The sequence below is a fragment of the Nicotiana attenuata genome, unplaced genomic scaffold, assembly GCF_001879085.1.
Source record: "Nicotiana attenuata strain UT unplaced genomic scaffold, NIATTr2, whole genome shotgun sequence".
Taxonomy (NCBI): Eukaryota; Viridiplantae; Streptophyta; class Magnoliopsida; order Solanales; family Solanaceae; genus Nicotiana; species Nicotiana attenuata.
In genome coordinates this window covers 182,462-194,904 of record NW_017671033.1, presented here as the reverse complement: position 1 = coordinate 194,904, position 12,443 = coordinate 182,462, and the positions used below count along the sequence as shown (strand labels likewise).

General features: G+C 39.4%; 1 protein-coding gene across 1 annotated transcript; it reads left to right on the top strand.

Annotated features, from left to right (window-relative positions):
* The first annotated feature begins 1,761 nt into the window (after nt 1–1,761).
* On the top strand, nt 1,762–2,628 carry LOC109205398. Its single transcript, XM_019368106.1, has one exon. The coding sequence runs from the start codon at nt 1,762–1,764 to the stop codon at nt 2,626–2,628; it is 867 nt and encodes a 288-aa protein (XP_019223651.1).
* Nucleotides 2,629–12,443: the final 9,815 nt, after the last annotated feature.

Here is a 12,443-nt window from a genome sequence, read left to right as displayed (position 1 = left end):
ATCACTTAGCTGAACATGACAACTTTCTAAAAACTGTTGATGAAGCCTGGAGACAATCCTATGAAAGACAGAAAATGTGGAATGTATGGCAAAAAATGAAGAAAGTAAAACAAGCAATGAAGGAATTGAACAAGGCTGAATATAATGATGTAGGGACAAAGGTCAAGGAATACAGGCAGAAATTGATAGAAGTGCAGGAACAGATGAGGAACCCAAGGCAGAGTGGACTAAGAGAAGAGGAGAAAGCAACAAAACTTCAACTGGAGAAATGGTCACAAATAGAGGAAAGTATTATGAAGCAGAAGTCCAGAATAAAGTGGCTACAATTAGGGGATGCAAACACTGCTTATTTTTTTTTGCAAATATGAAGAGCAGATGCAGTCAAAACAAAATCAGAAGGCTGATAAAAAATAATAGCAGCTCACTGCACACAAAAAAGGATATGGAGGAAGAGGTGATAGGCTTCTATAAGCAACTATTGGGGACTTCAGCAAATGAATTACCAGCAGTGAATCCAATAGTAATTAAAAATGGTCCAAAGGTGAACAGACTACAGCAGATGCAACTAGTAGCAGAGGTGACTAGAGATGAAATATATCAAGCTTTGGAAGGCATGGGTGATGCAAAAGCTCCTGGTTGTGATGGCTTCAATGCAGTGTTCTTTAAAAAGGCTTGGCCAGTGATAGGCGAAGAGGTTACAAATGCAGTGTTAGAGTTTTTTACTAAATCCCAAATGTCCAAACCAATCAATGTTACAACAGTTACTCTCATACCAAAGGTGAAAAATCCTGCCAGAATCTCAGAATACAGGCCTATTTTCTGCTGCACAATTTTGTACAAAATCATATAAAAGGTCTTAACTAACAGGTTAAAGGGTGTCATGGATGATATTGTAGATAAAAGCCAAGCTGCTTTTGTTCCTGGCAGATTGATAAATGATAATATACTCCTAAGTCATGAACTAGTTAAAGGGTACAATAGGAAAGGGGTATCTCCTAGATGTATGATGAAGATAGACATGAAGAAAGCCTATGACTCTTTGGAGTGGAACTACTTAGAACAAGTCCTAACATACTTGCAATTGCCTGAGAAGTTCATACAGTGGATCATGCAATGCACTACCACAGTATCCTACTCCATCCTGATCAATGGTGAGCCTGCAGAACCTTTCAAAGCTAAGAAGGGATTAAGGCAAAGGGACCCTTTGTCACCTTATCTCTTTGTGCTAGCTATGAAGTACTTAACAAGAATACTGAAGACTCTCAGACAGAACCCAAATTTCAACTACCATCCAAAATGCAGCAAAATGAATATTATCCAGTTGAGCTTTGCAGATGATCTATTACTATTTAGTAGGGGTGATATTATGTCAGTACAACTGGTCTTTCAATGCTTTCAACAGTTTTCAAAAGCATCAGGGTTAATAGCTAATAGAGAAAAAAGCTCTATCATTTTTGGAGGAGTTAAAGAAGAACAGCAGCAGCAGATATTAGATGACCTGGGATTTGTAAAGGGAGAGTTACCAGTGAAGTATCTAGGAGTGCCTCTGAGTACTAAGAGACTATCCTTAATACAATGCCAGCCCTTAATAGAGAAAATGCTAGGAAGAATACAATCTTGGACAACAAAATTTCTGTCCTATGCAGGCAGACTCCAGCTAATCAGAAGTGTATTGTTCTCTATACAGATATATTGGTCACAGATATTTATCCTTCCAAAGAAGCTGATCCACAAGATTGAACAAGTCTACAGAAATTTCCTATGGACTGGGGGATTGAAGAGTCTAGGAAAGCACTAGTGGCCTGGGAAACTTTGTGCAAGCCTAAGGCAGCTGGTGGATTAAACCTACTGAATGTTGAAGCCTGGAACAAAGCTTCCATCTGTAAACTGATGTGGAACTTCAATAAAAAGAAAGATAGGCTATGGGTGCAGTGGGTGCATGTGTATTACAAGAAACAGATAGCAGGATGGAGTATTGAGGCTAAACAAGCTTCCTGGATAATTCAGAAGATTCTCAAAGCTAGACAATACTTTGAGGAAGCTAGATACAATGAAGCTGATATGGAAAAGATGGAAAGTTTTTCAGTGAAGAAATTCTACACAAAACTGAGAGGAAGCTTTGAACAAGTGACATGGAGGAAACTTATGCAAAGTAATCTGGGAGCCCCAAAGTGGAAATTTATTGTCTACCTAGCTGTTCAAAGGAAGCTAATGACTAAAGATAGATTGAGAGGACTGAGATACGTGGAGGAGGTCACATGTGAACTATGCAACAAAGAAGAGGAGTCTATTGATCACCTATTCTTTTCCTGTTCCTACACTTCACAAGTATGGACAGTGCTGTTACAATGGCAGGGGATCTATAAAAAGGCAATACAATGGAATGAAGAACTCAACTGGACCATCAAGTACTGCAAACGAAGGAGCATTAAAGCTGAACTATATCGACTAATACTTGCAGGTGCAGTATATCATGTCTGGCAGGAAAGAAATAACAGAATTTTCAGAGGAGTGAAGCAGTCCATTCAGGAACTTGTACGAGATATAGTCCAAGCAGTACATGGAAGAGGAAGATGTGTACAGCGACTACATACTAGATTAGATGAGATGAACTACTATCCTACTTAATTGTATGTAATAGGTAGGAAGAAATGTAGAGTAAAGAAAGTAGAAGATAGAGTTGAGAAGTGTAAACAGCTATGATCTTGTATTCTTTTGTTTGAAATGAAATGAAATTAATTACCAAAAAAAAGAGTGTTTATTCTAACATGCTTGTTGTTTTGAAATAAAAGCTAGTCAAAGGTGTTCGTTTGTTGGTTTGCAATGGCGAGTCACTAGAACAATCCAAGATCTTTCGAAAGTAAAAGCATCTTCTCAACCAATGGAACAAGCACCATGTTGTTGATCCAGGGTCACGAAAGGCAAGTAGGCAAGTTGGCGGTGAAAAATAAAAAATGGAGGCAAATCTGGGGTTAACTTTACCAGATTTGAGAAACAGAACATGGGTTGCTCGGGATGATTGCCAAAATTTTAGTGTTGAATCCAAAGCAATCAAAATGGTCAAATGTCGTAGTAATGCTGATGTGCAAATGTGTGGCTAAGATGTCGCTTAGTAACTAGAAAGTCACTCCTCCTTCAACCATGGTAGTTTATTTTTGTCATCTTTTCTTCCTCTTTTGTGTTATCGGACCCTGCTATCCTTTATTCAATAAAAAGCAGTCAGTCATTTTGTGTCCATTTTATGCATAGTTCTTTTCACGCTAGTTCTAGTGACATGACATGCATGCGGAATTTTTGGCCAGATCTTAGAAAATCGATTTAGTCTTGAATTGCATAAGTGAGAAAGAGACACTTTTGAAGAAGAATAGACACGTGAAACATTTGGAAAATAAGCATGAGCTAAGTTTACATGGAACCAAAGCAGTCATGCTTATGGAAGTTAAGGATCTCTACCTTTTGAATCATTTGAGAAGGTCGGGCTTAAGGATAATCGGACGGGTTGAAGTCTGTTTAGCACTAAGAGATAGAAAGTATTTTTCAATAGAAGGTGTATTCTAGACAACATGAAATGGATCAGTTAGTGGCAAAATGCATCTTCTATATCAAGACAAAATCCAAGAAAAGTCACCCAAATTGACAAGGGTCATTCACAGCGAGGAAAGTATTGCTCATACAGCTTTACACTGAAAAAGACCCAAGAAGACAGGCATGTTCATCAATGATGTGATCGCGAAAGGATACTATAATTGGCGTTCTCGAGGTTGGGAGGCCCTTTTTCTGTTATCCAAACACTTTATACCCTTTGTTACCCTTTTTGAGCCTGTGTTATTTTCTTTGACCCTCCTCTTTTGAAATCAAGTTTAGCGTCAAGAGTCAAAGAAATGAAAAAAAAAGAAAAAAAGAAAAAGAAAAGAAAAGTCCATGTCCCAAGAGTACAAACTGGGGCAATTCTTAGAAAGTTCAAGTGAAAAAAGAAAAAAAGAAGAAGAAAAGAACTGTCAAAGGTCCATGCCCCCAGAAAATAGAAGTTGGAGAATAGGGTCAGTTTTTACTTTAGTCAAGCTTAGTTTATAGTTTTCCATCAAGCTCAATCTTAAATCTAGGAGACGCACTTCCTAGTCCGAGTCATTCAGATTTTTTTAGCAAACGCATTTGCTAGTCGAATTTTTCTTGGTTTTACTCACAGGAGACGCACATCCTGGTCGAGTCTTCAATTGCATCCTTCATCAATAACATAGGTGATTCATAGGTCTGGTAACAACTCACAAATCTTCCTAGTGCAAACTAGGGCAGAAAAGTTCTTTTGTTTTGTCTGTTTTGCTGTAGTATCAGGCGCCCACCTGGAGAACAAGGGAATTCATTTCAGAGTCACTTCAAATTTCAAGTCAGTAGCAAGAGCCCACCTGGAGAACGAGGGAAGTCATTTCAGAATTCAATTCAAGATAGAAGTAGCGGAATCTCGCCTAAAAAATGCGAGTCGACTGTTCGAGATAACCAAAAGAATGAGTCTCAATCCAAAAACAAAAAAGAAAAAAGAAAAAAAAAGAAAAAAAGAGGGAAGTGAATCCAAATGCAGAAGCAGATGAAAGATGTGAACTGCTCAAGACATGACTGAAGTCACGAGCACTGCATGTCCGGTCTTGATCCAAAGAAGCCGTGAAAGAATAAATCAACACATGCAGCTAGCAAGCATCAAGATTCAGATCAGAGTCCGCATGAAGAACCAATCAAGACTCAAGATCAAGCTTCAGAAGACTCATATAGAAATCTTGTAACTCGTAGCCGATAGGCTTAGTTAGTCTTTTTAATTTTGATTTTTGATGTAATAACAGGACCGCGGACCGGAGCCTCGACGGAACCTCACTCGACTCTCCAACTCATCATTCCATCATTCTCTAAACTACACGCAGCCTGATTCCCTTATAACCAGGGATATGTAGGCTGTCCAAAACCAGGACTCGGTCACATTTTCCTTTCTTCTAGTTCTCTTCTCTTTTAAATAAAGGTCGGGTCAAAAACATGTCTAGTCGTTCTTTGTCTGAAAACTCTTCGTGTTTCCAGTCAAAGAGGGGCAGCTGTAGACATGTAATTTTTGACTCTCCCCAAGATTTTACACATTTTAGCGTTTAGATATTTAGTTTGGGTCTAATATCGCTATTTTAACTAGTTTTGACCCTTTTACTTTATTTTATCACAAAAAATAAAAATTACAAAAATATTTTCTCTTATTTAGCTAACTGATATTTTATTTAGTTACTTTTAGTTTATCTACCTTTTATAAAATTAAAAAATATACAAAAATAGTTTCACTTTTAGTATTTAGTTTTATTTTAGTAGTTTATTTTAATTAAGAGTGATTTCTATATTTTATAAATACATTATACTTTTTAGAATAATATTTGGGATTTTAGCTAAAAGAGTTTGAACAACCCCAAAATTAGTCTCATTTTTTAATTTCTTAAGCAATTTTGGACCAACCCAATTACCCTTAGCCCAAATAACCTTATCCCATTACCCCATCCTAACCCATAACCCTTTTATAATCACTAAATTCAACCTAATTCTTCCAACTCCAACTTCAGCGATAGAACCCCCCCCCCCCAACACACACACACACAAAAATGGAGCTAATTCCCTAAACTCCACAACCGTTTCCCCTCCCCCTTCAGAGAATCTATAACTTCTTTTCTCAAAAAATTAAAAAAAAAATACTCCCTAAAATATCTAAGTGGACAACCATCAAACCCAAGATTTCTTTTCTAACCTCTCTTAAATAAGAGACATGGCAGCACCCCCTTTCCTCTATATTTCTCCACCGGCCACCCATAGACACAGAAGTCCATGGATACACTAGGAGAGTTCCAATCATTTCGATTTGCCACATTTTTCCCGTGAAACGAGTTCGAGTCGGGTTCGTTGTTGATCATTATTCGGGTTTTCCGGTCGTGGTTGCTGCCCCTGTTTGAAAGTTCTTATTGAAATTGCTCGGATTCATCCATCACTCGCCTCAGCTGCTGTAAATTGTCGAAATTATATCAACTGAAAAACTATTTCAGGTCTATCTCTTTCATCTTTTACAATCTATTTTTGTGTGGATTTAAATATAACTTGAGCGTTAATTAAGTGGTGATTTGGGAATATATAACTCAGTTTGATTAGTATTTATAATATCAATAGCAATAGCAGTAAAGTAATGGAAGTGCAACTTAGCTTGTCTGCTCATAATCGCTATAGCCTATGGTAATATCTCAAAGCAATAACTTCACTTAATTTTGTATTTGAAGATGTAATATGTTGTTATTCCAAAAATGTCATCTCAAAATATTGCCCAAGCCCATAAGTCTCGTTGAAAGCCAACATCATCAAGAGGAAGACCAGGAAAGGGGTCTTGATCTTGAGAGCTCTAGAAACTCAATTTGCTTCAAATTGACTTGCTGTCTTCTTTTGTATTATAGTTAAGTTAATTTTATATAGATTAATCCGAACTAATTTGGGATTAAGTTCACATTCTTGTTTTAACACAATGGGTCGCAGGGTTGGACACTTAAATTGAAAGAAAATTTAGGACATGAATGTTCTGTTTAGTTTCATTTTATTGCTTTGATCGTTAGGAGCATGTTTAGGCCGACCACACCCGGGTAGGCGGACCTTTAGGTGCGTTTTGAATTATTATCGTGATTATGTACACGTGCACGTGAAATGTTACGGTTTCTAAAATGAATATTCGTAGCTTACTTTAGGCATGATTAATAAATCATCGTGGCTATGGGTACGGTTCCCGTGCCATGGTCACGATACGTAAATCTCAATTCGGGTGTGCATTTCATGTGACCCGATCATAATTTCGAATAATAATAAAATTAAACATGTTGTAGATCGTGGGTACGGTTCCCGTGACACGATTCGCAATGTGTACAAAACAAACGAGTGCACGACATTGCGACTTGTTCAAACAAATTTCTTAAATAATTAAAAGCGATTTAAAAGGTTAAAAATGCACAACAGGTTTAAACATGTAATAAATCAAATAATTAGGTTAATTATTAATAGTTGAGCGACCGTGCTAAAACCACGGAACTCGGAGTGCCTCACACCTTCTCCCGGATTAACAGAATTCCTTACACGGTCTTCTGTATTCGCAGACCATAAATAAGAGTCAATTTCCTCGATTTGGGATTTCAAATAAACTGGTGACTTGGAACACCATTATTATTCCAAGTGGCGACTCTGAATTTATTAGATAATCCCATTTCGATTAATGTCACTTTAATTGGAATAACTTCCTTATATCCCTTTCGGGGGTAAAAAGGAGGTGTGACAGAGACTACCAAATATAAGTAGAGTTGCTCGTCCGCTTTCGGAGTATGAAGCAATGGTGGGCTCGAAAGATACTGCTTTAACTCTTCCAACGCCTGTTAGCATTACGGGGTCCAAGCAAAATTGTTCTTCTTTTTGAGCAGTGAGAAGAAACTGTGACTTCGATCTGAAGACCTCAAGATAAACCGTCCTAAGGCGGCTATCCGCCATGTTAATCTTTTGTACGACCTTAACACTGTCCATGACTGTTATGTCTTCGATTGCCTTGATTTTATCGGGGTTGATCTCGATTCCCCGATTTGACACCATAAAGTTGAGGAACTTGCCCGAACCGACCCCGAATGCACATTTCTTAGGATTGAGCTTCATGTTGTATTTTCTCAATATGCTGAAAGCTTCCTGCAAATGTGTTAAATAGTCCTCTGCGCGCAGGGACTTAACTAGCATATCGTCAATATACCTCCACTGATTTACCTATTTGCTCTTCAAATATTCGATTCACTAGGCGTTGGTAAGTAGCACCAACATATTTTAGCCGAACGACATTACATTATAACAATAGGTGCCATACTTAGTAATGAATGAAATCTTTTCCTGATCCTCCGGGTTCATCTGAATTTGATTGTACCAGGAGTAAGCGACGAGAAAACTAAGAATCTCGTGGCCGGTCGTGGCATCGATCATGCGATCGATATTCGACAAAGGAAAAGAGTCTTTGGGACATGCTTTGTTTAAATCCTTATAATCTACGCACATTCTGAGTTTGTTCCCCTTCTTGGGGACTACAACTACATTTGCTAACCATTCGGGATATTCTACTTCCCGAATGGATCCTATTTTGAGAAGTTTGGTTACCTCGTCCTTGATGAATGCATGTTTTACCTCAGACTGGGGCCTTTTCTTTTGTTTTACCGGTTTGAACTTCGGGTCCAAGCTCAATCGATGTGTTGGGATCTCCGGTGGGATTCCTGTCATATCCAAGCGGGACCAAGCTGAACAATCCATGTTATTTAAAAGGAATTGAACGAAATTTTTCCTGAGCTCGGGAGTTAACCCCGTGCCTAGGTATACCTTTCGATCGGGGAAGTGTTCGATCAGTATGAGTTGTTCCAGCTCTTCGACCGGTGACTTCGTTGCATCGAATCATCGGGGGTTATGAAAGTTTGAGGTATCATATAATCTTCATCATCGAAGATCTCCTGCTTCTCCGATGGGGCCGAGGCCGGTGCTTGTGGTTGCTATTTGACTTCTTGTCTTTCCTTTAACTCCGATCCCTTTGTTAACGAAAGCGTCGAACTAGTACTACTTCGTCGATTGCAAACATCTCTGTGGCGGCGGGTTGTTCGGTGTACACCATTTTGATTCCTTCTGATGTTGGGAATTTCAAGACTTGATGGAGTATCGAAGGTACTGCTCTCAAATTATGAATCCAAGGTCTTCCGAGCAGCGCATTGTATCTCATATCACCTTCGATTACATGGAACTTTGTTTCCTGGATAGTCCTGGCCACATTTACTGGCAAAATGATTTCCCCTTTGGTGGTTTCACTTGCCATGTTGAAGTCGTTGAGTACTCGAGCTGCAGGCACGAGTTGATCTTGGAGGCCGAGTTGCTCCACGACCCTTGATCGAATAATGTTTGCCGAGCTACCTGGATCAATCAACACACATTTAACTTGAATTTTATTCATAAGGATAGATATTACCAGTGCGTAATTGTGGGGCTGTTTGATCCCTTCTGCATCCTCATTGTATAAAGACAAGGTATCTTCTGGTAAGTAGTCTCGGGTACGTTTCTCCCTTGTGATCGTCACCTTGGTTCATTTAAATATCGGGCCTTGAGGAACATCGACCCCACTAACGATCATATGAATCACGTGCTGTGGTTCCTCCTATTCGTTTTTCTTGTTTGCATCCGTGTCTCTAAAGTGATTCTTAGCCCGATCACTCAGGAACTCTTGAAGATGACCCTCGTTGAACAAACAGGCTACCTCGTCCCATAACTGCCTACAGTCTTCGGCTCTGTGAACATGGGTTCCATGGTATTTGCAAATTTGATTAGGGTTCCTTTGAGCTAGATCGGTCTGTAGGGGTCTGGGCCACCTAGTACCCTTGATTCGTCCAATGGCTGATACAATTCCTGATGTGTCGATGCTGAAGTTGTATTCCGATAACCATGGCGCTTCTTTGGGCTCAACATGTTTATCGAAGCCACTCTTACTCATGAGCCATCGGGAGTTTTGTCCTCGATCATTCCTTCGATCATTTCGAACGGGATTACATCCCGGTCCATTGTTTCTACGATCTGCGCTATACTATTGGTACCGATCTCTGTTTGACCAAGGCTCTCTACGATGTCCCTTTGAACTCGGTTGTCGGATCTATTTAGGTAGACGAAACCGGAAGGGGCTCCCAACTGATCATCCCCGACCCTAATCTTTGACTATTATCGATTATGCACATCGGCTTAGGTCACAACTGGATATTTAATCAAATTCTGCTTTAGTTGTCGTGACGATATCGAACTTTGCTTGTTCAAACCTTGAGTGAAAGCTTGGACAGCCCAATCATCGGTGACCGGGGGTAGGTCCATGCGTTCAATCTGGAACCGTAATATGAATTCCCTTAGCATTTTATTATCCTTTTGTCCTACTTTGAAGAGGTTCGACTTCCTAGTCGTGACCTTTAATGCTCTGGCGTGTGCCTTTACTAATGAATCAGCAAGCATGGTGAAGGAATCGATGGAATTGCGCGGCAAATTGTGGTACCATATCATTGCCCCTTTCGATAAAGTTTCTCCAAAAATTTTCAACAGAACATATTTAATTCATCATCTTCTAAGTCATTTCCTTTTATTGCGCATGTATAAGAAATGACATGCTCATTAGGATCAGTGGTTCCATTGTACTTGGGAATTTCTAGCATGTGGAACTTCTTTGGAATGGGCTTCGGAGTCGCAATTGGTGGGAAAGGCTTCTGTACGAACTTCTTCGAATCTAAACCCTTTATAACCGGGGGTGCCCCCGGTATTTGATCAACCCGTGAGTTGTATGTTTCTACCTTTTTATCATTAGCCTCGATTTTCTTTTCTCCTGATCCGATCCGTTTAGTGAGCTCCTCGAGCATCTTCAAATGGCTGGGTCAGTTCCCGATCCATTATCGTTCGATTTCTCCGGTATAGGTTCGACCTTGTGGATACGTTCTTGTGATGTTTCGAGCTCAATTCTGCTTCGTGCTCGATTCCGATTTTGGAGCTGCGCTATCGCATCTTGCCGAGTCTGCAACATTTCAAATATCATTCGAAGGCTAATCCCGCCTTCTTCACCGCTCTATGGGTTCTGGTCGGCTGCCCGGGCGTCTCTGCGGATGCTATTTTCAGGGTGGGCGCTTAAATTTCCATGAATGGCAACACGAGAACCAACATCGACTGGATCTATGGACGGTGGTCTATGGGGATTGACTGGAGGTACTCCGTTTCCCGGGCGACTATGTTCTCGTTCTCGCCATGAAGACCAAGGCCGGTGTCTGTGTGAGTGGGCGCTGCTTGAGACTTTGACATGTTGATTCCTGAAATCAAAGACACTTACAAGAACAAGCGTAAAAGCGGTATGTGTTATTAGGATTAATACTAGGCAATCACTATTATCCTTAGCCCTACGGTGGGCGCCAAACTGTTTACACTAAAAATTGGATAACAATTAAACTTATAATGTGGTTTTAAGGATACGTGATTTCACCTAATACTAATTGATAAATAAAAAGATTAACGATGGGAATTGACAATAAAATAAAGCAAATCGGTGTTGCAACGTAATTAAGCTCTCGAGTCTGGATACCCTCGAACGGGTTAATGCAAGAATAGTAATATATATAACAAGCTGATGAGCAAGAATATAAGCTAGAAAGTGTTGTACTGCTTTGATATGCGTGAATGTGAGGTGTCTACAAAATGATTAAAAACCCTCTTTATATAATAGAGGAATCCTATCTATGGTACAATTCTAATTACGCAAGTAAATCCTATGATTAGCCCAAACAATCGCCCTTGATTTAATCTGTTCCGGGAGTTCCGCCGTGATCTACGACCGGTTGCGTATATCTCGCTTCCGTTAATGCGCTACGCTTGAAGTCTGTTATATTTGGTCTCGATCGGTACTGGCCCCGATTTCGACAGGCACCTCGATTCCCGAACTCGATACCTTGTCTTCGTGCTCTCGCCCGATCCATTACGAGGCTGTCCCTCGATGAAACTCCCTGACCTCGATCAGATCGTGAAATCGGGTAGGCCCAATTTTAACCGCATACACTTATTAGAGGAAAAAACAAAGTTTCAATTCGAGTGATCACAACTGCTGCTAAATCTTACTCCCTCCGTTCAATTTATGTGAACCCATTTGACTGGGCACGAAATATAAGACAGAGAGAAGACTGTCGAACTTGTGATATAAAATGATGCACATATATTTTGTGTGACTATAGCATAAAGGTAAATTATTTTCAAATAAGGAAATATGTTATTCTTTTTTACACGGACTAAAAAGGAAATAAATTTACATAAATTGAAACGGGGGAGTTTGTTATTAGAAGCAAAGAACCTTAAGTATCGTGTTGGCCAATATACTTTGTGAGTTACTCCCTCTGGTTCAAAATAAGTGATTTTTTGTTTGTTTTCACACATATTAAGAAACTCACATTTTAACATTAATTAGCAATGAAATTAACCATATTAACCTTTACTGCCTCTTCACATAAACACTCCTAACACATACTCCAACATTTTTTACTCCAGGGGTAAAGAAGGAAAAAAATAATTAATTCATTCTTGTAATCTGCAAAAATTACTTATTTTGGATCACAAAAGAAAACAAAAAAAATGCTTATTGTGGACGTAAATTTCTCAACGTCACCTTATCAACCGCATACCCGGCACGGACTTATCTAGAAAAGTAAACATTCAGTATGCAGAAGTGTCTATTTATCACACCTCGTAATTTGCAAATGCGCGTGGCTCAACTTTGACAGACTGCTTTAGTATCTCTGTTAGATTTTCTATTGTCATGCTTTTCGCAGAGATATTTTCGTTCAGCTCTTATAACTGTCAACCAAAGGGGACCCACTAAAGATCTT